This window comes from Sus scrofa, chromosome 15, assembly GCF_054392235.1.
Source record: "Sus scrofa isolate SSC_HxYL_T2T_F1_AM1 chromosome 15, Sscrofa_HxYL_maternal_Yorkshire_Landrace_v2.0, whole genome shotgun sequence".
Classification (NCBI taxonomy): Eukaryota; Metazoa; Chordata; class Mammalia; order Artiodactyla; family Suidae; genus Sus; species Sus scrofa.
This window is the reverse complement of record NC_139397.1, coordinates 135,270,133-135,297,038: the sequence shown is the minus strand read 5'-3', so window position 1 is coordinate 135,297,038 and position 26,906 is coordinate 135,270,133. Positions and strand designations below refer to the sequence as shown.

At 54.0% G+C, this 26,906-nt stretch overlaps 1 protein-coding gene across 1 annotated transcript; it reads right to left on the bottom strand.

Annotated features, from left to right (window-relative positions):
* Nucleotides 1-12,557: 12,557 nt before the first annotated feature.
* Nucleotides 12,558-26,605, bottom strand: WNT10A (Wnt family member 10A). The gene is made up of 4 exons (XM_021075610.2): nucleotides 25,840-26,605; nucleotides 24,548-24,810; nucleotides 16,301-16,680; nucleotides 12,558-13,660 (listed from the first exon to the last, which is right to left on the bottom strand). The coding sequence occupies exons 1-4, from the start codon at nucleotides 25,950-25,952 to the stop codon at nucleotides 13,163-13,165; spliced, it is 1,254 nt and encodes a 417-aa protein (XP_020931269.2). The 5' UTR covers nucleotides 25,953-26,605; the 3' UTR covers nucleotides 12,558-13,162.
* Between the last annotated feature and the right edge of the window lie 301 nt (nucleotides 26,606-26,906).

Sequence of the window (26,906 nt, the reverse complement as noted above, 5' to 3'; positions counted from 1 at the left end):
GTACAGTGCTCAATGTGTAGGAGATATTTAATAAACCATAAGTGAGGAGTTTGTGTTGTGGCTCACTGGGTTAGGAGCCTGCCTAGTATCCGTGAGGATGGGGGTTCTATCCCTGGCCTCGCTCAGTGGGTTGGGAATCCAGGCATTGCCGTACACGGCAGTGTAGGTCAAGGATGGGGCTCAGATTTGGTGTTGCTGTGGTGTACACCTGCAGCTGCAGCTCCTATTGGATCCTTAGGCTGGGAGCTACTGTATGCTGCAGGTACACACCCCCACCCCCAAAATCAACCATAAGTGAATGAGTGAATGAATGGAGGGAGAAATGAAGTAAGTCTGACCAGATACCTTGTGGTCTTTGCCTCCAACTCATGAATCTCTCACCCCCTTACCTGATGTGGCTACACTTCAAAGGGCTTGGCGTGGGAAATGACTTCATATTTCCCATTTCTCAAACAAGAGTGCATGTGTGTGAACTTATTATTGAAGCAAGATACAGAAAGGCATACAAATCTTAAGTGCACTCAAATACACTTATAAAATGAACATGCGGTGTAACCAGTCCCTTGATGAAGAAGCAAAACATGACCAGCTCCCAGAATCTCCCTCGTGCTTCCTTCTAGTCACATCTTCCCCCACAGGGGAACCACTATTCTGCCTTCTAATAGCGGAAATTGGTTTTTCTTGTTTTTGTGCAGGATGCAACTGGAATCATATATGTGCTTTTCTGTAACTTCTCAGATCTCCATGTCTCCTTTCTTGCAGTGGCAGTCCAAGAAGCCCATTGGAATTGCCTCCCATTTGGTCAGGGCTACTGCCTGGTGTTCCTCCTCTCACCATCATGGCTGGCCTCTCTGCCTGCCCATGGGCCTATGGCCCCCAGTGCCTGTGGCCCCCTGGCATACCTCACCCTCTCTGAGGTAGGAAGGCATCTGCTGCTGCTTCTCAGCTTTCATAGGGTTCCCATGGTAGAGATATGTGAGTCTCTGATAACCTCTGTCTTTGCCATTATACCCTAATCTTTCCTTCTCCACCAGGAAAGCTCCAGGAGAGTGGGAGATGGGGATGCACTGAGCCGAAAGATGGTCGTGTCCAGCCTTGCACCATTCCAAAAAACACTCTTCTCTCTGCTCTGTTCAATGCACCCCTTCCTCATCCATCAAGACCCCTTTCTCACTCAGAGGGATGAGCTCTTCAGAGCCTCTGCTATTCTTCCTTGTGGTCTGGCATCCACCACAGTCCCTGGCGCACTAGACGTGTATCTTCATGCCCAAACCCCAATTATCATGGTATTGTTCTCTTCCAAAGGATTCCTGATGTCATATAGGTTAAGGGACATGCCTTAAGGGTTCTGGGTATTGTCTCAAGGGGGCAGTGTTGCCTAATACCACGAGACAGCCCAGGCCCTAGCCCAGTCAAGAAGCCCCATTACACAGATATTAACATTAAACCCATGTTACAAATGAGGAGGGTAAGGCTCAGAGAAGTTTAAAGGATTTGTTCAAAACCATATGGCTCATAAGTGGTAAGAATTAGACTTTGAGAGTGCCACTTTGTAGGAGGCCTAGAAAGCTGGGTATCTCCTGAAGACAACTATTCAATAAGTCTAAAATGGACTAGATGCATAGATAGTTTACATATTTTTCCACCTAGTACTCAAAAACTTCCGGGAGATGAGTGTTTTTATTTCCATGTGGCAGATGCAGAAACTGAGGTCCAGAGAAATTATTTTGCCCAAGGCCACAGGGAGAGTGAAACTCAACTCTCAACCCATATACTTACCCCCAAACCCTGACTCTTTCATTCTCCCTGAGCCACACTAAGCAGAAGGATTTTGACAAGTGCAGGTATGAGTGGTCTACATGAGTAGGATTGGACAGTGAGGGAACATTCCAGAGAAAGCAAAACATGGACCACAAAGGAACCCTTTTGATTTTCTATTACCATGGAACAAACCACCCCCAAATTTAGAGGCTTAAAATAACAATTTATTATGATCTTGACAGTCCTGGAGGACACTCAGCCGGGCAGTTCTCACTTGGGGTCTCTTACGCAATTAGAGTCAACTGAAGGCTCAATCAGGCTGGATATCTAAGACAGCTTTTTAAAATCACATGTCTGGGAGTTCCTGTTGTGGCTCAAAGGTGACAAACCTGACTAGTATCCATGAGGATGTAGGTTCGATCCCTGGCCTTGCTCAGTGGGTTAGGGATCTGGCATTTCCATGAGCTGTGGTGTAGGTTGCAGACACAGCTTAGATCCTGCATTGCTGTGGCTGTGGTGTAGGCCGGCAGCTACAGCTCTAATTCGACCCCTAGACTGGGAATTTCCATATGCTGTGGGTAGAGCCCTAAAAAAGACAAATAAATAAATAAATAAATAAAATCGCATGTCTGGCATCTCATCTGAATCGGCTGGAACAGATGGGCACTATCCAGGAATTTCTCTCTCACCACACAGCTTTTCCATGTGCCTTGTTTAGATTTCCTCATAGTATGGTTGTCTCAGAGTAGACAGACCTCATACATGGTGGCTGGCATTCCCCAAAGTAAACATTCCAAGAGGCTGAGGCAGAAGCTGAAAGACTTCTTATGACTTGTCTTTGGGAGTCATGCAGTGTCACTGCCACAGCATGCCATCTGTGAACATGAATCACAGGGCTAGCCCGGATCCAAGGGGAGGGGACAATACATAGGTTTACATATTGGGAAGCGTGATTCAACGGGGATCATCTTTAGAGATCAGCTGCTACAAGGGGCTGAGGCAGGAAGGATCAGCTCAGGAGGGTGACCAGGACTGCATGTAGCCCTGCTTCAGTGGAGCACAGTGTGCAAGGGAGAAAAACTGGAAGGGATGGTTTGTGGCAAATGGTGGAGGGCTTCAGTGACACACTTAGGAACCTGTATGTGGGTACACACTGGGGTCTTAGGCTGCCCAGCATCTGACCTTCCTTCCTGGGTTAGAGTACCCTCCTTAGTGGATGTCTCAATGAGAGGTCAGATACTTGCTCCCTTGACCCCGTGAGCTGTGGTGTAGTTTTGCAGATGTGGCTAGGATCCCGACTTGCTGTGACTCTGGTGTAGGCCAGAGGCTACAGCTCTGATTAGACCCCTAGCCTGGGAACCCTAGAAAAGGCAAAAAGATGGAAAAGAAAAAAAAAAAAAAAAGAGTGTGCCAAATCAATGAGCCCTCTCAGGACTTTGAATCTTTCACAAGTGACCCAAGGGAGCAATGTGGCTGTTTATGATTGATCCTAGAGGCGGCATCAGCCAGTTCTCAGGGTAGTGGTCGCTACTTGAGAGACAGCCCCCAGAGCCAGGGGAAGCACCCTCCTAATCAGGTTGCTCCTGGGCAAGACCTGATTGAAGTTCTGGCCGCCTGGCATCTCTTGATTCCTGCCTATTTCCTGAGCCTGGTTCTTTTGTGTGTGTGTGTGTGTGTGTGTGTGTGTGTGTGTGTCTTTTTGTCTTTTTAGGGCTGCATCCACGAGCCTACGTAGGCCTGCGTCTGCAACCTACATCACAGCTCATGGCAACACTGAATCCTTAACCCACTGAGTCAGGCAACCCTGAAACCTCATGGTTCCTAGTCAGATTCATTTCTGCTGTGCCATGATGGGAACTCCTTGAGCTCTTGAGGCTTCCTGTCAATTCTGTGAGTTGCCTGATTCTAGTAAATTCCTCTTCTACTTAAGTAAACCAGAGTCCATTTCTGCTCTTTGTAACTCAGAACCAAACTGGTATAAAGACCTATTGAAAGCTTAAGCCAGAGGAAATGACATGATCAGAGCACTTTATGGGAGAGAAAAATAGAAAAATCTGACAGAGATGGATTGAAGAGGCAAGCTGGAAGGCCATTGTGATGTTTGAGGTGTGCGATGAATAGCAATATTGACAGTGCCACAGTGCCGATGGAGTGGGAGAATGGGCAAGTTTTGGGCATGACTGAATATGGAAAAGAGAAGAGAAGGGAAAGTCAAATTGATAGGATTTTTATGCCTTAGTAAGTAGGAAGATGATGATGTTACAAAGAGAAACAAGAAAGCCAGGGAGACCTAGTTTGGAATTCATTCATTCATTTAACATGTACTAGATGCCTGCTGTATGCCAGGCAGTGTTCTAGGTAGTATGGAGACAGCAGTGACCAAGACAATAGTCTCATTCCTTAAACTCACAAATACATACATTAGATAATGAAACCGCCTTAGTAAAACTTTAGTTTGTGGTGCCACAGACACACAGCAAAACATGACTTCCTGGGACTTCCCTGATGGCTCAGCAGGTTAAGGATGTGGCATTGTCACTGCTGTGGCTCAGGTCACTGCTGTGACATGAGTTCGATGCCTGGCCCAGGAATGTCCTCATGCTATGGATGCGACCAAAACCAAACCAAACAGGAGTTCCCATTGTGGCTCATCAGTAGTGAACCCAACTAGGATCCATGAGGATGCTGGTTTGATCCTTGGCCCTGTTCAGTGGGTTAAGGATCCAGTGTTGCCATGAACTGCAGTGTAGGTCACAGACTCAGCTCAGATCTGGCATTGCTGTGTCTGTGGTGTCAGCTGGCAACTGCAGCTATGATTCAGCCCCTAGCCTGAGAACTTCCATATGCCTCGGGTGCGGCCATAAAAAGACAAACAAAGTGACTAGCCAGCAGGCAGAACTTCAAGAAAGATCCTAGGAAAGAAGACTGGGCCTAAAGACAGATTGGTAGTCTTTCCCAAAGACATTCATTCATTCACTTATATTTATTGAGTACCTGATATGTACTCAGTACCATTCTTTACCATAGAAATACAGCAAAAAGAAAAGAAAAAAGAAAAAAAAGTCTCAGCTCTCATAGAGTTTTCATTATGGAGTGCAGAGGTACACAGTAAAAAAAAATACAAATATGTCAAATATGTGATGTGTACTCTGAAGAAAACTAAAACAAGGTAAAGGAAGAGGAGCTCTGCTCTTTTAAATAGGGTTCTCTGCGAAAGCTCACCTTGGAAGGAGATATTTAAGCAAAGTTCTGCATAAAGGGAGGCAAGATCCATGTGGTTATCTAGGGGAAACCTATTTCAGGCAGAGAGAATAATAAGTCCAAAGGCCCTGAGATTGGACAATTTGTATTGTTCAGAGAACTGCCAGGAATCCACTGTGGCTGAAGCAAAATGGATAAGGGCAGAGTAGAAGGAGGTGAGATGAAGGCGGTGGGGAGCCAGATCTTATAGGTCCCTGCAAGTACTTTAGCTCTTGTTCTTCATGAGTTAGGAAGACTGGAGAATTCTGAGTGGGAGAGGTGAACTGCATGATTATTAACACATTAAAAGCATCACTCTGGCTGGTGTATATAGACTAGATTGAGGAAAGGTGTAAGGACAGAAGCGGGGAGATCAACTAAGAGATAACTGCAGTCATTCAAGGCATGTTATCCTGGTAACTTACACTACCATGGTAATGATGGAGGAGGTGACATGTGACCAAACTGTAGCTATAAACTGAAGGAGAACCAACAAGATCTGCTGATGGAGTGGATGTGAGGTGTTAGAGAAATAAAGGAGTCCAACGACTCTAGAGTTTTCAACAGGAAGATCAGTTGACATTTACTGATTAAAAAGGGTTGAGAATTACATTTAAAGCTTCAAGAGAGAGTAAAGTTGTTTCCAGCATTCCTTCTTGCCTGCCTTTCTGAATAGTTTGGTTAAAAAGCCATGATGGGCCAACAAAAGTCAACCATCCATTTGGGGCAGAATGAACATTGGGCTGGCTTAGGTTATCAAGGCCAAGATGGGAGAAGACAATATCTGTAATTGGAGTGGAGGGGGCAGCAGCAGTGGCGGCAGGAAATAGGTTACTATAGGGATTGACCCAGCAGAACAGAAGAAAGTAACACAAATAAAAAGGGAGAAAATTCAAATAAATCCTCTGGTGTTGGGTGGAACTTGAAGGTATTGTGTGAACTTGTGGTTTTATACATAGATTGATAAATTATAGATAGATAATATGTGTGTTAATCATACATAAACTTCCTAGCACTCTCTACTAAGAAGCCTGGAAGCAGTGACAGCCCAAGAACAATGAGCACACCTGGCGTGCAGATCTTGATTTCTAAATATCATTCCCCATTAAAAGAAACAAAGGTTCCTGGGAGAAATGGCTGATTGTAGGACTTGAGCAGAGAAAGTAAAAGACGAGCCTGGAACATCTTATTGTGCCAGAAAATAAGGAAGTACTCAAAGAATTATGGTGACAGAAGCCAGCTTGGCAGTTGGCCGAATCTGGGAAATTCTAAGCATCAAAATGAATAATGAAGCAATGAGTAAAACACTCACATCTGTAATACTGCTGCCAACAATGCATAGCTCAAATATAATCATGACGAAACAACAGATAAACCCAAACTGAGGGACATTCTACGATACAATAGATCTGTAATATTCTAAATAATCCTGGTCGTAAAAGTAAAGGAAACCTTAGGAACTGTCTCAGATTGAAGGAGATTGGAAAGACATGCTAAACCAGATGCAATGAATAATTCTGGACCGGATCCTTTCATCATTAGGCCAATTGATAAAAGTTCAGTAAGGTTTGTAAATTCGATAGTATTAATGCATTGATGTTAATTTCCTGATTGTGAGCATTGTGTCAGGTTATGTGGGGGAATACATGCTGAAGTATTAGGGGCGATGGAGCGTCATATAGACCACTTATGCTCAAGTGGTTCAGGGATGGGGAAAGTTCTTTGTACTGTTGCTATAACTTCTCTATTACACCAAATAAAAAGAAAAAAGATAAAGGAAATAATGAATAGAATCCCTAAGGCAGTGGAGAATGAGAGGAGGGCCAGGCAGTGCAACATCGAACATATGGACCAAAAGGTTGAATATGTCTAAGGAGAGGACAGTTAATGATGTGTAGTGTTGCAAAGAGATCGAGACTGAGAAAAAGGTATTAAAATTATTTTCTATATCATTAATCACGAGGGCATCTTTTTACACATGCAGTACAACGGAAAATAAATCAGCTATTCCCATTCACAACAATGCTAGATGCGCATTTGGATTTGAGGACCCTTCTAACAGCTTTTCAGGTTCCCCGGGCCCTGAAATTTAGAGGTTGGAGTTCTGATTCCAACAAATCGTTAGAATTTTAAGAAGAAACTCCCAATTTCAAGCATAGTAGCTCTTGTCAGGAGGTCACCCTGGTTCCTAGTTTTGAAAGTGTTCTTTTTTAAATTTAACATATTCTGATGATATAAATTGATGCCCACATTTTGGGCAAAAAGATTCTGGATATGGAATTATTATTGCACCCAAGTAGTACATGTTCATTATAGATAAATGAAAAATGGAGATAAAATACAGACAAAATTTAAACAACCTATAATTCCATCATCCAAAAATAGTTTCTGCTCGCACTGCTGCCTATTTTAGACTTTAAAAATGCAAATCACAACTATAATTTTTGTTGCAATAAAGGAGGGAACCTTCCCTGTGCTATTTTGTATGTTACACTCCCTTCCTAGGTACAGAGCACTCAGTCTCAGTCCCTCAATATACATCAAACTACCTCATTTTTAAGGGCGCTGCAAGGAATTCCGTTGAGCAGATAGGCGACGGTTTATGTAATCGAGATTGCATGCAACCGAGATTGCACTGCCGCACTTGCCCTTGAAGCCTGGACTACTCGAAAAGATGGGAGGTTGGGGAACAGCTAAGTCTCCAGACAAGGTTTTTTTTAAGCACGAAGGGATGGAGGAAAGAGATTACGGTCCCTGCGGGCGGAAGCAAAAGGCCTGAGTAGTCGGATTTGGGAGCGACGTGAGGCAGAGAGCTGGTTGTAGCCAAGTGCAAGGGGCGCCGAACAGGTGGAACCTGAAACCTATGGAACTGAGCGAGACCCCAGGGCGGCGGCCGCAGCGGGCTGCAGAGGCCCGAAAGCTAGTGTACCTCCGCTCCGCACCAACAGAGGGCGCTTGGTCCACAGCAGTTCGAAGTGGGCGGGTCCCAGCTGCCGGCCAGATGTGGACACTGGAGACGCTAGCTCTACCCTAGCCCCTGCAGACCCGCAGGCGGAGGGAGAGGGAAGAGGGATGGCATGGGGCAATGGTGGCGGCAGAATACCCCACGGCGCTGCCCTGCCGGCTCCTAGACTGCCTCGCTTTGTTGGGGTAGAAGCGCAGGGGCCTCCCGCCCAGAGGGGGCGCCGTTTTCTGATTCCAAGAAAAGTGCGGTATGGGCTGGCAGCGGCCCTGGGACTGGCTCAGCAGGACAGAACTGGGTCCGCAGGGCGGAGCGTCGGGCCAGGAGCGACCCAAGCGACTGTCCGCGGCGGGAAAGAGAGCCGGCCTTGAGGGCTTTGAGTTCTTGCGTACTCAGACGCTTCGGAACACACACACGCACACGCACACACACCCCCTCACACCCTCCTTGCGCTCTTTCTGCCCTGGGTGCCTTGTGCATTTCAGGAGGGAGAAGCTGAGGCACAGCAAGACAGCACCGAATAGACCCCTCCTCCTCATATGATCTGGAGAGAGAAATTGGGCTAGAGGGCCGCAGCCCGAAGCTCCAGTTAAGGACCCCTGGCCGGGGACAACCCCAGGGACCCCTACCCCGTGACCGGCCTGATGTCCCCACCCTCAGCCGCTTCCCAGACTCCGGAGTAATCAGCTGCTGCGCGCTTGCTGTAATTGGCGGTGCAGGCCCAGCCCGACAGAGGACACGCGGGCGGCGCAGGGGCGGCCGAGGGGCTTAATTGCAGGGCTTCTGGTCGCAGTCTGGGCGCAGCTCCGCTTGGGAAGGTAGGGGGTTGACACTTAGCTCGGTGAGCAGGGCCGCCAAGGAAGCCAAAAACCTTCGCGGTGGGTACTCCGGGTCCCTTCCCCGGAAACCCGGTTGAGGGGCTCGAACCCCAGCGAGAGAGAGAGGAAGGAGAAGCGGTACCTCTCCGGAGAGCTGGGAGTTGGGGGGCACATTCCAAACTCCCCATCGCAACCCCAGAAGCCCTGGTGTGTCTCGTCCTAGACTCCTCCCTCGTTCTGACCCTCCCCCTCCCTTTTCTGCCGCCCCCGTCACCCCCCTTCTCGTATCCCCAGGGCGCTCCCACCCTGGGGAAGAATGTGCCCTCCTAGCGCACCCTTGCCATGGTAACGGCACACCCCCACCCCCGCGCACCGCAGCGGCCTGGCCTGGCCCAAGGGCGGCAAGAAAATGGGGGTGGGCGCCTCCCAGCCCTGCGGACACACCTCGACTGCCCTGGTTGCCACAGCAACCGGGGGCGTTTGGAAGTGCGCAGCCGCGAAGTGGCAAAGGGCTCTCCTAACCATTCCTCACCCCTCTAATTCTAATCCACCAGCAGAGGACCTTGGCTCCTGGGAGAGACTGCCACTCCCCACCTTCAAGGACAAAGTCCGGACAGGGATCATGGGGCGTCCCAGCTTCCACGCGGGACAAGTCTAGGAAGCAAAGGCAGCCGGAGGGCCCCAGGCAGCCTGGAACTTGAAAAGGGATCCCCCTGTCACCAGTCGGGCCCCCTCCCCCAGCGAAGCCCGAGGGGGGCGCTGGCAGCAGGAAGCCAGGGAAGGGCCCGGAGGCGCGCAGGCCCCACAGCAGAGCAGTGATTACAGGGACCTGTCCCTCCCGCCCCCGGCTCCCACTCTCATTAAGTCATTTTTTCCCCTGTTGGAAAGTCCCCTTGCCTTGAGCGCAGGGGTTGGGGCGACCGCAGGCAGCTGCCGGCAACCACATGAGAAGTGGGGGTGGGAGGGGAGGAGGGAAGCAGCGACTAGGGCCTGGCCAATCTCCAGCCTGGAAGGCCCCCCTGCCGGGGGGCTAACTGGGGGAGCATTAATTCGGGGAAAGGCGAGGGAGGGCCTGGATGGCCCTGACCTTGCTTCTCGTCCACCTGACCCTCCTACAGCTACCCAGGCTCTACCTTTGCCTCTCCCCTTCTCTTTTTTTCAACCCCGGAAACTTGGGCAACTGAGAAGCAGGATGCCTGGGTTCTGATCCCCACCCTAGTCTGGCTGCCTCTCCCTGACCCTTGACCCCACCACTGCCTGCTGATCTGTCCATCACCTCATTGTCCGTTGGTTCCCTCCCTTCCCTTTGGGACCATCCGGGCTCCATTAGACCGTGCTATTTTTCCCTCTTGCAAGGAGGTGGCCCAGTGTCCATCAAGATGAAAGGTGTTGGGGTGAGGAAGGCTTTCTCCCCCTCTGAATCTCTGGTCCACCTTCTGTTCTCATTTCCAAATCTGAACCTTGGTTCTCTCCCAGCTGTGGGCAAGTTCATCCTCCCACTTACCTCCACCAGCACACTTTATTTCAGCCCATTTCCCCTATTTCCAATCAGCGCATTGCTTTCTGCCTCATTCTTCAAGCAGGATGCATAAGCCTAGTGCCTCTTGGACCCCATTTTCCCACCCCTTCTCTCCCTGTAGGGTTCTTACCAAGTGTCTGATGTGTCAAATGTGGGGTCCAGCTTTGGTCCTGACTCTAGTCAGCTTCTGGCCCAGAGAGAGGATGGGGAGTGGGCAGCATCCTATTTGTTCCTTCCCCAACTTTTCCTCTCTTCCTTTACAGGTAAAGCTAGCATTTACCCAATCACCATGGCTTGACCTGACTGCACCATGTCCCCCACAACCTGGTGTCCAGCCCCTGGCCCCACCCCACGCCCCACCCCTCTCTCAGAGGTAGCACTCGGCAGAGTTGTGCTCCTGCCTCATTATCCCAACCCTCATCTTCTATCTCCCATCTTCAGTCTCTACCCCACCCCACCCCACCCATTCTAAGTCTGGAAGGCAAAGGAGGCTGAAGCCACAGCTAATGCTGCAGTGGACACTGCTTGGGATTGGGGGGGTGTATGTCCCCCACTCCCACCCCCTGCCGCCTTCATTGTCCCTCCTTTCCCTCCTCCTCCCTGAAATGAGAGGGAGGAAGGAGGCAGGGGAGGGGGGGAGCGCTCTCCTGGGTGAACAAGAGGAAAGGAATGAGGCAGGTGTGTCTGGCTGCTCCTTTCTAGCCCTCCTCCCGGGGGACTCTCACCCGCCTGCCTGTGGGGCTATCTTTGGGGGATGGGGAGAGAAATCTGTCCCCCACAGAGGCACAGAGCTGAGCATGTCGAAGGCCCTGCTGCCTTAGGCATGTCTGGGAGCTTCCTGGGATGCAAGCGACTGGAGGGAAGGGAGCTGAAGGCAAGCTAGTGCGGGCAAGTCTCCCAGGTGGTGGACCTATAGGATGCAACACTATGAGAGTCTCCTTTCCTTCCCGCCTCTACCCAGGGCTAGGGAGACATCAGTCAGGACCAGGGAAGTATGGGGATGCGTATAGGCTGGCAACTGGGAAAAGGAAAAAGACTTCATCCCCCACTGGTTCAGAGAAGGGTGCCATTCCAGGGTAAACTGAGGCAGGCAGCAGGACCCTGTGGGCAGCAGGAAACCTGGATGAAGTCAGTGAAGTGTTCGTGCCCTGAGATCCTGACCCCAGCTTCCTCTCCTCTGCCCTCCTCCTCAAGGGTCTGTTCCAGAAAAACATCAGATCTGAGAGCCAAGGAGGGTGCAATGCTAGACCCAGGCTGCCAGCTCAGCAGTGTTCTTTTGGGGGTATAGAGGTAAGTCTGGCTGACTTGCCAAGGGGCAGCCTGAGCTGGGGATCTAGAGGCACAAGAGACCCAAGAAGAATGCCCCCCACCTCCAGCCTTACCGATATACCCCACCTCCCCTGCCTGGACCCCGAGAGACCAGAAAGCAGACAGTGAGTCTCCAGGCCCTCCCCACCACCCTCCTCCCAGCCGCACCTCCTAGCCCCACCTGCTCCCTGGGGCGCTGGGCTGGCTGGGTTGAGCTGGGTCTTGCCCAGGATTACTCCTCTCAGAGTGTCTCCTGTCTCTGCCGACGGGTGCTGCTGGCCAACACTCGTCCTGGCTTGTGGCAGAGAGCTCAGGCACAAGGTGGACAGCCAGAGCGCTGGCATCCAGGGCCCCTGATTCAGCCCCTTGCCCAGTGGCTTCCCCACTGCCCCCATCTAGTCCAGGCCTCATCTATGGTTTGAAGATGGCTGTGGTCTCCCAACTGGCCCCTTGCTGTCAACCTGTCCCCAGTCATTCAGTTTCCTAGACCGCAATCCACACGAGAATCAGACCATAACACTCGCCTGCTTAAGACCCTCTGAAAGGTCCTATTCCTCTTATGTAAAATCCCAATTCCTTACCTCTACCTGGAAGGACACACATCATGTAACCCTTACCCCCCACCCCTCTGCCCCAGCCAGCTCTTCTCCTGCTTCTCTGTCCCTTGATTTTGTCACTCCAGTCACACAGGCCTCTTTGCCGTTCCTCCTGAGATCTTTCTGACATCAGAGCTTTTGCATTCGCATGGTCTCTGCCTGGAAAGCCCTTACCCTCAATCAGTGCATGGCTCTCCTCATCATGCAGGTCTCAGCATGAGCATCACAACTCAGAGAAGTCTTTCCCCACCAGTAGCTTTATCTAAAGGGACCCCACTCCCCACGAATCGCTCTACATCTAGCACCTTGCTTTATTTTCTTCACAGCACATAGCAGTGTCTGAAATGACCTTGTTTGTGTCTTTACTTGTTTATTGTCCATCTTCCCCAGCCAGAATGTAAACTCCAAGAGGGCAGGTGCTGAGTCTCTTATTCACTTCAGTATCCCCAGCACCTCTCAGCCGGCAGAGTGCCAGGCCACAAAGAGTGCAAAATAAATATTTGTTAAATGAATGATGAGGGGCAGAGGCTGGTGGGGAGTGTGTTTGAGGCCTCTGCAGAATCACTTCAGCTCAAGGATGTCCATTTCTTTGTAACCCTCCTCCCCCTGCCCATCAGCTTGCATTCATTCCCTCCCACTCCTGGGAAGGGGTGAAGGGATGGAAGCGGATGCCTGGCTGCCACTGCCCTAGAATGTGGGACCATCCCCAGCCCAACAGAGCTGTCTGAGCTTGGGGCAGAGAGCTGGAAGGCAAATCAATCTTGGAGTCCAGAGAAGTGAGTTGGGTGGGAGTGGGGGGTCCTGGCAGGCCGGGACTGCCTCTTGATTGCAGTCTTGAAGGCCTTAGAGCTGGGAGGTTCCTATAAGATGTTGCGGTTCAACCTCCACTTCCAGGAACCAGGACGACGCTGCCAGGCCAAGATCGCCAGTGAGAGCCGCAGAGAGCGAAGCTGTCGGCTCACTTGCAGACGCTGACCCACTCGGTGATGCGGCACTCCTCGCAGACCACGAAGCAGCACCAGTGGAAGCGGCAGTGACAGCGCTCACTGCGCGTCTGGCGTAGGATGTTGTGGCCACGGCCACAGCACATGCTGCCACAGCCGTCGGGGCCCGCACTGCTCTTGTTGCACAGGCGGCCCACAGTGCCCGCCGAGTCCAGACGCGGCTCCCGTTCGCAGAAGTCGGGGGACTTCTCGAAGTAGACCAGGTCGGCGGGGCTGGCGCGGCGCCGTGGCCCTGGAACGCCGGGGGCCGGCGAGGGTGCCCCCGCGGGGCCCGGCTCCAGCTGGCCGCCGTTGCGGTTGTGCGGCCGGATGAGCGTGGCGCGGTGGAAGCGGCTGCGCAGCAGCGCCCCCACCGCGCGGAACTCAGGCGTCACCTGCCAGCACGTCTTGAGCTGGCAGCTGCCTGACGTGCCGTGGCACTTGCACTTCCGCCGCATGTTCTCCATCACCGCCTGCGGAGGGAGGCACGGGGAGGGGTGATGCCCGCGGCCAGGCCCATTGCCCTCCTCCCGACGCAGACACTGGCCTTGGAGAATCTCGGAAGGTTTTGAAACCAATGCCCATGGAACAGAGGCAAAAGCTGAAGCCCGCAGTGGATGGATGGGGGGCAGAGCTCCTGAGCCAGGCAGTCAGGAGGACAGTTCTGCCCACTCTTCTGCTGCTCTCCCATTCACCTCCCACCCACCTCCCACCCGGCCAGACCTTGGGGGAATTCCCTCCTTCCCGCTCCAGCCTCCTTTTCCAGCAGCTGCAGGGGGGCCCTTGGGGCTGGAGGCTCTTGCTTCCTGAGGGGGGATCCCAGATCCTCAGGGAAATTCCCTCTCCTCCCAACCCTCGGATGGGGACAAGGAACAGGGGTGTGCTGGCTCCACCTCATCCCAGCCCCAAAGCCTCTGGCCTCACTCCAGGCTGTGAGCAGAGGCTGTCGGGAGTCTGAGAAAGCCCTTTACTCCTCAGCCCTGCAGCACTTTGTAGGGAGCCTGAGAGAGGGCCAGGGGCTGGGGAGACTTCCCCTCTCCTCCTCCCCCATCATGCTGGCTGGGGCTTCTTCTGCCCAATGCTGAGTGCCACCATTCCTCTAGGACACAGTGAGCACCAACAGGGGCCAAAGTCTCTAATACAGAACCAAGGGGAACCCAAAGAGCCAGACCCCCCAGGGCAATGCAAGTGGCGAGAGGTTCCCAGACTTCCAAGGGAGCTAGTTACAGGAATTCAACGTACCCACCCCATGCCCAGCTCTCAGCCTGCCCTAGAGTCTCCCCTCAAAGAGCCCCTTCATGTTATCTTCACCAGAGACCCCAGAGGAAGTTGGCTGCATCCTTCTCGCCCCCTCTCCACTCTCAAACCACAAAGCAATAAATGATCTGGGGCCCTCAAGCAATAGCACCTAAGAGAGGGACCCCATTCCTCCACGTCTTAAAGGGCTCTCTGCAGCTTATATGTGCTGTGGTGTGAGCACCACGTGGAAACCAGCCCAGAGCCTCCCCTGGCCAACAGCTCCAGAACATCTGCTTCCCACAGGCAGCAGCCATTAATTAACCGGTTTAACGAGGAGGAGGAGGCACTGTTGGTATGGGCTGGGATAGTGTTGAAGCTTGGGAAAAGCGCTGCATGGACGGGCAGAACTGGGTGAGAGCTGGAAGTGACCTGAGGGTGGGTATACCTCAGTTTCCCTCACCTATAAGTCATGATGGAAGAGCTCAAACAGCTCCTGGCTTCATGGAAGAAAGTGAACCAGCCTAGGCTGAGAGAAAGGGGAGTGAGATGGAGAAAGTGCCAGCTAGAGTAAGTGGAAGCCAGAAACAGGGTTTGAGAAGGCTGGCCATGCCTGAGAAAAGGGACAGGGGCAGAATAGCCAGGAAAAGAGGTTGCTGAACTCATGAGGGCTAAGGAGGCATCTTAGTGTAGACTACACTGTAGAACAAAAGGGCTCAGGGCTCAACTGCCAGTGGATGAAACCTGCCTCTGCTACTTTCTCACTAGTTTCATCATCTTAGTCTATCTGTGCCATGTTTCCCATATCTGAACATGAGGCTAATAATAGAACCCTCATCCATAGGCATAAGGATGAAATAGGCTAATGTATAGTAAAATGCTCCAGATAGTGCCTAACACAGAGTAAGCACTCAATAAATTAAATGCAGGCTGTTATTACCTTCCCTTCCTTTTTTCTTTCCTTGCTTCTCTTTTTCTTTTCTCTCCCTCCCCTGAACCTTTATCTACCTCATTTTTTTTTTTGTCCTTTCTAGGGCCACACCCATGGCATATGGAGGTTCCCAGGCTAGGGGTCTAATTGGAGCTGTAGCCACCGACCTACACCAGAGCCACAGCAACGTGGGATCTGAGCCACATCTGTGACCCACACCACAGTTCACAGCAATACCAGATCCCCAACCCACTGAGGAAGGCCAAGGATCGAACCCACAACCTCATGGTTCCTAGTCGGATTCATTAACCACTGAGCCACAACAGGAACTCCCTACCTCATTCTCAAATGAATGACCTTTGAGGTAGTGTGAACATTTGAGGAGAGGGAGAAAGGAGAAGGATAATATAACACAGTACCATAGTGGTCCCTGGGGATCTCCCTTTGCAGGAATCCCTCATTCGGCACAGAAAGTCTGGGAGAGGAGAGGAATCCCAGAAAAGGATATCACAGAATCATGGAACATTAGCGCTGAGTCGGGGTGAGAGCTTATGGGTCGTCCAGTTCAATCTTCTCACTTTATAGGGGAGGAGACAGAGTAGCAGAGCTAGGCCTAGATGCTGAGGCTGGGACTGAAGACTAGAGCGCTCCCTACTGCTCACAGCAAGAAATGAGGGAGCAGGCTGCTCAGCAGGGGGTGAGCTAGTCCAGAGCTGGGGGGGGGGGTGTTTGTTTCATACCAGCATCCCCAGGCCTAGGCCAGAACCTGGCACACAGTATGTCTCCAGTGCATGTTTGATAACTGAATTAGAGGGAGCAATGAGAAAGTTACTGAGTTAGGGGGTGTGATGTGGTCCTCAGAATAGACATAAGCCTGGGGGAGGGGAAGGGTCCTAGGCAGAGGGATCTGGAGAAGGCCGGGGAGGGGGGTGGAGGGGGCTCTCACCTGCCTCCCCACTCGGTTGTTGTGGAGCCTCATGCGCGCATGGATGTCTCTATGTGGCTCCCGGGAGTCCAGAAAGTCTTTAGAGAAGCGCTCTCCGAAACCCACGTCCGGGCTGCAGCCGCCCCACTCCCAGGAGTCCTGCAGGCCGGGGCTGGCAGGGGGCAGGGCTGGGTGCTCGGGAACTCCGTGGCTCAGGCCCTTACCCCGCTGCAGGGCTTCCAGCTGCAGGTGATGCAACTTCCGCCGGAAGGCCTCCTCATCCCCTCGCCGGGATGCATCGCAGCCACAAGCCCTCAGTTTGCCCAGGGCACAGGCATTGGACACCGCGTGCACCACGCCCGCTGCGGAGATGGCGTAGGCGAAGGCACTCTCTCGGAAACCTGAGCATAGAGATGCAGGAAAGAGCTTTTGAGGAGCCTCTACATGCTTTCTCTCTACTCTCCCTGCCCAACAACTCACCAGACTCAGGGGGAACAGGCCCAGTGTCGGGGGGAAATCTGGTGCAAGGGCATGGACTCAAGAGCAGCAGAAATCACACCAGAAGTTCTCCGCACGGGCTGGACCGGGGGAAGGTCGCCCCCTACAGCCCTCCTTTTTGAACTCCTTTCTGTTTCATCAGTGTCACACTTAGCAAGCTCAGAATTTGTGTCTGCATCTCTCCTGTTGGATACAATATATCTAGCATACATTTTGTTTCTTTATTTTAACCATCAGAGACTTAAACGTCTATCTCTCCTGTAATATTTGCCTTTTTTGCATATGCGGTATATGGAAGTTCGCAGTCTAGAATCAGAGCTGCAGCGGCCAGGCTACACCACAGCAACAAGGGATCCATCCGCATCTGTGACTTAACACTGGAGCTCACAGCAATGCCGGATCCTTAACCCAGAGAGCGAGGCCAGGGCCGGAACTTGAATTCTCATGGATACTAGTTGGGCCTGTTATCGCTAAGGCACAATGGGAATTCCTTCCACATTTTAATCTAAAAAGTAAATGACCAGTGATGAAATTCTGGGCCCTAGGAGGTGTTAATGGGCAGAAGGGTAGGTGTGAGGAGCTGGTGTCCTCCTAAAGCTCCTGGCCCCACTGCGTTAGGTACACGGCAGTACATGCTTTGATGGCCAGAAGTGAAGAAAAGAGCCAGCAGAATTTCCCTTTACCCTGTTCCAGAAAATCTGCTCCGAAAAGGCATCGTCCAGCCATTCTGCCTGCCATCAGTCTAGATCAGCTGAAGAGGTTGTTTGGGGGATGCTGGAGGTGAGCCCACCGCCTGCCTGCCATAGGCATACAGTGGTGGGAACACTGACAGGGAACGGTTACCTAAAGCAGATGCCATCCTGAGTTGCTCATGGGAACAACGTCTCCCTGAATAGCCACTCTCAGGGACCCAGGGCTGGTCTACTCTGCTTTCTTCCATGGCATTCCCAGCCTGAGCCATCCTCTGGGCCTGTGGCAGGGGGAGGCCTGCTTGCAGAGAAGGGTCCGGCTGCTGGATCTGCAAGCTGCTTCTATCTTATTCTGCATCTGAGAAAGGACCAGCAAGGGGCAGGTTCTGGCACAAGCTTCTCTGACCAGCTTCTGAACTTGAGAGAGCTCAGGCAGTGGAAGAAACCAACAGCAAGCTCCCACATGAGAAGGAGAATCCACCCCGGCCATAGATGCCTGGGGGAGAAGCCCAGAACCCCACTGGAGGCTGATGACTTGGGAGAAGCCAGAGATTCAGAAGAAAAAGCTCTGGGTCTTTCTACCTCAGCATCAAAGACTAAGAGGACCTGGAGGCCTCAGTGACCCCCAAGAGCCAACCAGGACTGGATAGAGACCCTAACTCAGACCCACCCCTAATGCTCTCCCTCTGCATCACAGGGCCCTGTCCTCCTCTCCCTGCCTAGCACACCCACCCCCCCAAAAGAGACAAGATGTGTAGTTAAGAGTATGAACTCCGGAGTTCCCATTGTGGTGTAGCTGAAATGAATCTGACTAGGAACCATGAAGTTGCAGTGTACAATCCCTGGCCGGACTCGGTGGGTTAAGGATTCGGTGTTGCCCTGAGCTCTGGTGTAGGTCACAGGCTTGGCTCAGATCTGGCATTGCTGTGGCAGTGGCATAGGCCAGCAGCTGTAGTTCCAATTGGACCTCTAGCCTGGGAACCTCCATATGCCGTGAGTGCGGCCCTAAAAAGCAAAAAAAAAAAAAGTCTGAGCCCTGGACCTAGAATGCCTAGTTTTCAAACTTGATTCTTCCATTTACTAGCTGTTAACAGCTATGTAACCTTGGCCAAGTGACTTGACTGCTGTGTCTCAGCTTTTGCATCTGTAAAACAGCGTTATTATTACCTGTCTCGTTGTTCCAAGAATTAAATAAGTTAATACATTTCAAATGCATAGGATCATACCTTACTCATAGTAAGTACTATATAAAATCTCACTATTATTGAGAAGTTCTTTCTGCTGTCTGACTTCACTCACTACTGTTGCAATTTCAGGCTATTGCTCCTTATTCTTGTTTCCCTGAGCAGGCCCAGAGCCTGGCAGCTCACAGCCCACTCTAGAATAAATCACTTGGGCCACTGAAGCCAGTAAAGCAGACTGTTCCTCTCTAGCTTCTCATTCCAGCTCCTGACAGCTCAGGACCTTTTCCATAAGAAGCCGAGCTATGAGCAGACAGGAAGGGACAGCGATTGGGTGGGAGCCTTCAAAGGGGTGCTTGGAATCGGTGGGAGCTGCAGAAGCATAGACACTGCTCTGGGAGGTGCAGCCTAAGGGAAAGGAAGGCAGACTCAAGCTGAGGTGTACACCCTGTATTTATCCCTCGCCTTTTATCTGCGGAATCCTGAGCACTTATTGCTTGTGGAATCATCAGTCTGCTCCTAGGAAAAATGGCTCCAAGGACAAATGTCCTTCAGAAGCAGCCCAGGCCTCAGAAAGTACTCTCTAACACACACACACACACACACACACACACACACACACACACACACACACACACAATGCAAAAGGCGTTTGCCCAGAGCCACAGGTTATGGAACGGGACCCAGCCCCATCTCTATCAGATCCCAGGACTGGCCACTTTCTACTGAAGGACATTTGGCTTTAGGAAAGACCTGCTGCTGAGAAAGAAACCCGGGGAGCCCAGTTTCCAATCCTATGGTCCTGTCTATGCCTGGCACCAGGGAGCTGTGCCGGACCAACCACCATCTTCCAGGCTCTGTCACATTCAAGGGCAGGCCTAGAGGAATCTGGAGAAATGTAGCCCACAGCCTACCTATCCCACGCAGCTAAGGACTCCATCCCATGGCCTCTGGCAGCTGTCATAGCCACGTGTAGGGGTGACCAGGTGGGGCTTGTGTGGTCACCCTCTGTTCCAAGCATTCAGGTCTCAGAGGAGCTAGCCCACTGGGTCTGCTCCCAGCTCCCATTCAGGGCCCCAGTTTCGGTCCTGGCCCCGACTGTCTGGGGCAGATGAAGGCACTGTGCCATCTGGCCAGCTGGAGGGGGAGAGAGGGGTGGGGCCTTGGCCAGCTGGGCTGCCTGGAGCATGGTGGAGGGGGGGCTCGTTAAAACGCACAATTAGCCGCCCTGCCTTTGATCTGGGACAGGGACTGCCAGCATCTAAGTGGAGTCAGCTGCTGCTACAGGACAAAGCCAATGGCCAGGAAGGGGCTGGGGGAGGAGGTTTGGAGGGCAGGGAAGTGAGGAGGAGAGAGGATTCAGGGACCACTGGGAACCAGGAGGGGTTAGAGAAGCTTGAGCCCTGCCCATTTGTGTCAAAGAGGGAGGAGAGAGAAGAGGTCTGGTCTCCATTGCCTCCATGCAAATAAGTTGTGTGCAAATTTTCTGCGCCTGCTCATGTGCCTGGAATGAAAGAGAAAGAGTGTGTGTGTGTGTGTGTGTGTGTGTGTGTTGTGTTGTGTGCATGTGGGAACACTTAGGGGGGTGACACCAAATGTAGCTACACGTTTGCACAATCATGGGTAGGTGTGTGTGTGTGCACACACATGTCAGTTCCATTTCTGGATTTCTCCTCCACTGCAGCAGCTCACCTCTGGGCACAGGATAGGAGATCATGGTGGCCTCCTAGTTTTGGAAACAGTATGGCAGGGGGTTGAGTGCAATCTCTAAGGACAGTTGGCCTGCATTTGAATCCTGGCTCTACAGCTCACTTGCAAGCTATGTGACTAATGACAAGTTACCCAACCTCTCTTAGCTTCATTTGTAAAAAGAGAGTAATAATAGGACCTTCTGCATGAGGCTTATTTGAGGATCCTAAAGCACAGATAAAGTGCTTTAGGCCAGTGCTTGGCACCTGGCAAGTATTTAATGGCTAATTTACTGGGTTCCATTAGAATAACAAGACCCTCGGTGATCCTGGGATACATACAGTTGCCTGTGACTGCTTCCTCCCATCTGATACCACCACATAACCCAAGCCTGGAGGCCAGGACATAAAATCGAGGCTCCCCGAGGACAAATGTAAAAGGGAGGTGGGGCGTTCCCGTCGTGGCACAGTGGAACCGAATCTAACTAGGAACCATGAGGTTGCGGGTTAGATTCCTGGCCTGGCTTGGTGGGTTAAGGATCCAGTGTTGCCGTGAGCTTCGGTGTAAGTTGAAGATGTGGCTCGGATCTGGCATTGCTGTGGCTCTGGCGTAAGCCAGCAGCTACAGCTCTGATTAGACCCCTAGCCTGGAAACCTCCATATGCTGCTGGTGCGGCCCTAAAAAGAGAAAAGACAAAAGACCAAATAAAGAAAAAGGGAGGTGGGAGACAAAAGAGCCAGAGCCTTGGAGAACAGAGGCTGGACTCTCAAATGGCTGGCTTCCCTGGGCTGGGAGCCTGGCTTACTGCCCAGCCTCATGCCCCCTCTTCCCACGCGTTCTGAATGGGTCTGGGCCTTAGACAGGGTGGTACCTAAACTGTGTGAGTGCTCCACGACCTGCTGTGTGAATCTACTCCCTGCCCTCCATCAAGCCTCTCTCTCATCCCCCCTCACTCCAGGGCCCAAGTCCCGCCCAAAGCAGCCCTTTCCTCAAATCTCCCTTTGGTCCCGGCATCCTGAGTGAGAGATGGAGGGGTTCACTAGCCCTCACAATGAAGAGCCCCCTCCCTCTAGCTAATGTTCTGTCCAGTGCCTCATCCACCCAGGCACCACCTATGTGGGCTCTCAGAAGAGAAATCTGCAGATACCAGTGCCCTCGGCACTTAGGTCATAGCTGCCACTCACTCTTTCTGGCCCGCTAGGGGCCCCTCTCCCTGTCCCCCAGTCCCCAGGTTCCAGCATCCCCGCATCCCTCTCCTTGGCTAGGTAAAGCCCCATTGTATGCCCTGCTTCCCAAGCACCCCCTCCAGTTGCTCACACACCCTTTCTTCTCTCTCCTACTTGAGGACTCCATCCTTTCGGCCCAACCCAGTGCAGGGCAAGTGACAGGACAAACCTTCTGAACACCTCCTCCCAGCAGTCTCTGAATTTCAAACATGGCAGAGTGCACCTTTAAGAGAACCCCACTGGCAGCTTGGGTGAGAAGGGTCAGCATCCTGATATTCTGCTTTGGGGAAACTGGGCTTCCCTGACCCCACGATGGACAATCATAGCTTGAAAAGAAGGGAGACCAGAGGGAAGATCCAGGCCCAGGGCTGGTTACCACCAAGACTGGCCCCATGCGATTCACATGTAGCTATTCCTTGAGGTGATGGCCCAAGGTAGACCAGGAAAATGACCCTGCAGGAGACTGAATGTGGAGGTGGAGTGAGGGAAGCGCAGCAATGGCGACCCTTGGAAGGGGAGGAAGAAGTGGCAATTTCTTTCTCTCTCTCTTTTTTTTTTTTTTTTTTCTTTTTGTCTTTTTGCCTTTTCCAGGGCCACTCCTGTGGCATATGGAGGTTCCCAGGCTAGGGGTCTCATCGGAGCTGTAGGCGCCGGCCTACGCCAGACCCCACAGCAACGCTGGATCCCAGCCGCATCTGCGACCTACACCACAGCTCACGGCAACGCCAGATCCTTAACCCACTGAGCAAGCCCAGGGATCTAACCTGCAACCTCATGGTTCCTAGTTGGATTCGTTAACCACTGAGCCACGACGGGAACTCCCAGAAGTGGCAATTTCTTTCCAAAAGCCCAGAGTCCCCTCCGAGGAGGGAGAGATGGAAATGAGGTGTCTCGATGGTGGGGCAGAAGTCGCAGAGGTAGGATGGTGTTCTGAGGCCAAAGGAAGAAGCCCAGCCTCCCTGCGGGAGCCCAGGAGCCTCTGCCCCGCCCCCTTCCCCGCGCTGGGCGCCGCCCCGCTCCGGCTAGCCCCGGCAAGTCTCCCCCCTCCACACCTCACCTCTCCCCCCACCGGTCCCCCCCAGCTCACCTCCCGCTTATTAAACTGCAGGTGAACCCAGGAGGGCCTGGCGCCGCGCCAACCCCGCGGAGTTCCACCGCTCCGAACTCGCCCCCAAGCTTCAAAGCCCCGCTGTCCTCCGCCAGCCCGCACCGGCCTCACCCGGGCGAAGCAATCGGGACGCCTGGGTTCACTCAGTCTAAAGGGGACAGGAGGACCAGAGGGAAAAGAGGGAACATCGAGGCCAGGAAGAGGCAGGAAGAGCTAGCCTGGCCTCACCCGAAGCGGCAGGGGTGAGAACCTCAGCGTCTGCCCCCAGTGAGCGGACCCTGGAGCAAACTCCGAGGCCGGAGCGCTGGAGAGAGAATTGGGCTTCGGGGAGCGCGGGTGACCTAGAATCCCGGAGTGGGCTCGGGCGCGCTGCGGCGGCAAGCGCCGGCCGGGCCCGGCGGGGCAGGAGAGATGCAGGGGCCTGTCACTTCGTGTCCACGAGCGCAGCGGCGGCGGGGGCGGCCGGGGCGGGGCGTCGGGCTGGAGTTGGGCCGTGCCGATCGGCCGGGGGTCGCGGGCAGCAGCTCTGGGCCGACGGCTGGAGGGGCTCGGGGAGAGCGGGGCGGGAGGGTGGGAGCGCGGAGCAGGGTGGGGGGCGCCCTCTTTGAGAGGCGCGCGGCTGGGGCCAGGAGCCGTCTGCCGCGGCCCGCGGGGATTAGTTCGCGGCTGCATGCCGCCACACGCGTCGGGCTGGGCTCGGCCGGGGAGAAACAGCGCCCCGGGCGCGCGGGGGAGGAAGGAGGGAGGGCGCGCGGGGGCGGGGCGGGCGGCCGGGGGCTGGGCTGGTGGAGACTGGGGTGGCCCCTGACTTCGGGGTTCCCGGGGGCTGCAAGGAAAGGTTCTAGTGGAAAAGGAAAGGCCCCCGGCTCAGTTCTTCCCGAAGTTGGGGTACGGTAGAACCTGACTCTTCCAGAAGCCTCTGGGCCCCAAGGCCACAGAGTAGAGAAGTACGCCCCCTCCTCTACTGTCAACTGAAAATTGTACAAGTTCCAAGGAGCCAGGTCCTCACACTGTCCCACCCCAGCAACTGAGAGGGAGATGCCCAGCTAGAGCCATGCGGGAGGCGAGACCCGCCATCTTTCCCTAGAGACCTGAGTCAAAGCCTAAGATATCAGGGCAAGAGGTGGGTACAAGCGCAAATGAGTGACAGAACCTCCGGCCATCTCCAGCCCAAGCCACTCCAGGGATTGTCAGGGGGTGGGTCCTGGGGCACCCAGAGGTCCAGGTGGGGAAATGGATAGTGGGCTGCAGCTTCTCTGAGCTGTGAGGGGAAGAGCATTTGGCAGGGCCCTCAGGCCTGCTCAGCAGGAGACAGGCACACGCCCTGTGCCTCTGATTCAGAGACGGTTTTAGGGGTGGCAAGGATGATACAGAGGCTGGTGGTGTACCCCCAGGAGAAGAGCTTCTGCTGAAGTGCAGACATTTTACCTGCCCAGGCTTCCTTCACCTACACCACTTGGCAAAAGGTCCTTGACCCCTCTTCGTGTTGATTCGGGTTACTTCATCACAGGCTTTCCATCCTAAATGCTGTTTACTAGGTAGAGGGTAACTTGAAGCAGGTGGTAATATGGATATTTCCTGGGCCTGAGATATGCAGTGTCAGTGATGGGGCAGGATAGCCCAGGAGTTCTTTTCTCAGGCATGAAACCTGCCATCCTCAGCCCACATAGCCCAGCCTGGACCCACATATGCCCCATGTGTCCGGCCCCCATGGACTTTCCTAGAGCAGAAAAAGGCAGGAGAGCTCTGTGACTGGCAGATGAGCACTGGGGAGGTTGCCAGGTTGAGAGAGCAGATTAGGGGATGGCTGGCAGATAGGTTCTGGAATGGAGGCGCTGAATGGGGTGGGCAGAAAGGTAAGGGTGAGGGGCAGCTACCTCTGCTGAAGATGGGACTCTCATAAGGGATCTTGTTTCGAGTCTCGAGACTAGAGCAGTTCCAGCGCTGGTCCCGGAACTGGTGTTGGCACTCGTGGATGGCGATCTGGATGCCCTGGATGGCCGAGGCAGCCACGTCTGGGTGGCGCACACACACCTCCATCTGCCGCTTGCTCAGGCCAGGCAACGTCAGGCACACAGTGTTGGCGTTGAGGACAGGCTCCTGGGGGAGTCGGAGGCCCAAAATATCGTTGGGTGCAGACCTGCAGGCATGGGGCGCGGGGGTGGGTGAGTGTTTTGCGGGGTTAGGAGGGCCCCATGTAACTATACACACTCTGTCCCGAAGGCCATAATCCCTCTGTTCCAGCCCCTGTTTTGAAGCTTAGGCCCATCGGTATAACCTTAAACCTTCTTTCCTTAACCTTCTCACTGTCATCCCCTCCAATGCAATCCACCCCGCTGCACACCCACACATGCAAATGCACACACATCCGGTATGCCTGCGCACACGGTATTTCATAAGTACATCCCCAGGCATAGATGCTCCCATGCACAGTGTTCCCCAGGAGACCACTCCCAATGGCATGTTTCAGACAGTCGCATTCATGCAGACACACTTCTGCACACACTGAGATGGACACCCAGACGCGGGAACACTTACACACATGCACACTTCATCAGACAGTTATACACGTTCACACGGACCCTCACAAGTACACACACATGTTCATCTTTACAAATGTTGATCCGTGATCCCTCACATTCACACACATGTGCACACACAGACTGCTGTTTACAACACAGCATGCTGGGCTCACTCGATCTCTCACACACACACACACACACACACACACACACACAGAACTCTTCTAGTTGCCATCTCTCATTGACCCCCACCTGGGCTACCCCCTTTTGGCCCCTGCCCCTGTCCCTGCCTGGGGACCATCTCCTGGGGAGCAAAGCAGTTTGAGCTTACTCCTGGGGCAAGGGTGCATCCCCCCAGCATGGCAGGGACTCCAGGATGGCACTTGCTCCCCGACCCCCAACACACACACCTCCCCTGCTAGTAGCCATCACTTTCCTGGGCACTGCCCTGTCTCCTTGGTCTGCCCTTATTCTGTCACCGGTTCAACCCCCCTCCTATGAGGGTACTCTCATTGGTCACCAGCACTTTTCCTGGGACATCATCCCTCCCTCCTTCCGGGGTCTCCTGCCCCAGCACTAGCGCCAGAGGCCCCTGCGGCTGGGGGTCCCAGCTTTGCAGGAGGGCGGGGCATTAAGTGAGGGCTCACCTGGGCACGGCGGCAGCCAGCAGCAGTAGGAAGAAGAGGAGCGCGCAGAGCGCGGGCCGCGGCTGGGGCCGAGGTCGGAGCCGCAGCCAAGGGCAAGGGTGGGTGCTGCCCATCGCGCGCGGGCCGTGATGGGCCAGAAGTGGGGGGCTCACAGCCCGATGGGACCGGCGAGCCAGGGGCAACGGCGCATGATCCTCGGGGGGTCGGGGCGGCTGCCACACACAGCTCCGACTCGGGTCACGGCTCCGGGAGCAGACGGCGCCCGCCTCCCCGCTCCATGGGGCAGCGCCCCCGGGGCACCGCCCTCGGGGGGGGGGGGAGAACGGGCGGGCGCTCCGGGCACCTCCTGGCACAGGGGTCCGGGGAATTTCCCGAACCCCCCCTGCGGCAAGTCCCGGTGCCTCTGGAGGGTAAGGGGGGCCCCGGAGGTGCCGCGGGCTAGAGACGAGAGGCTGGGGTGCCCGGGAGCCCCCCAGCGCACCGCGGTGAGCCTGCGCTTCCGAGGGCGTGAGAGGCGGGCCGGGGGTATGGGGTGGCGGCGCTGTCTGTGCCGGGCCCCACCGGCCCCACCGCCCAGAGAGTGAGCGACTGTCCCGGCTCAGGGAGCTCCGCCGCCTCCCCTTTTCTCACCCCCACCCCCCCCAGTTGAGTGTCTCAGGGCTCTACCCCACGTGACGTCATGACGACGGGGGTGGGGGGGGAAGAGGCGTGTACTGGTCGAGGCCACTGCGTCGGTCCGCTCAGGACTCGGGGTGGGAGCTGCAGTGCCAGGGAAGGGTGGGGGGAGGTGTTGGGGTCTGTGGGATCGGGCACAGGGCGGTGCCAGTGAGCTGGCTCGCTGGGTTGTGTGGGAAGGATTGTGTTACTGCGGGGTGTGCGCGCCTGGCTGAGCCACAGCTGCTGGGGAGCCGTCGCCCCCCAATATACACACCTGCAGGCGCTGGAGGGGAGGGGCTGGCCCCCTGCTCGCCTCCCCACCTCAGGAGGGACTTCCCAGGCTTGGCTGGTGAGGCAGGTGTGGGGTCCTGCAAAGGGGGTTGGCAGCCTCTGGATCTCCCTCTGTTCAC

Coding starts and splice junctions, on each gene's coding strand:
- WNT10A (XM_021075610.2), bottom strand. CDS start 25,952: ATGGGCAGCACCCACCCTTGCCCTTGGCTGCGGCTCCGACCTCGGCCC. Junction 24,811..25,839: donor CTGGCTGCCGCCGTGCCCAG/GTGAGCCCTCAC, acceptor CCATGCCTGCAG/GTCTGCACCCAACGATATTT. Junction 13,661..16,300: donor ACAACCGAGTGGGGAGGCAG/GTGAGAGCCCCC, acceptor CTCCCTCCGCAG/GCGGTGATGGAGAACATGCG.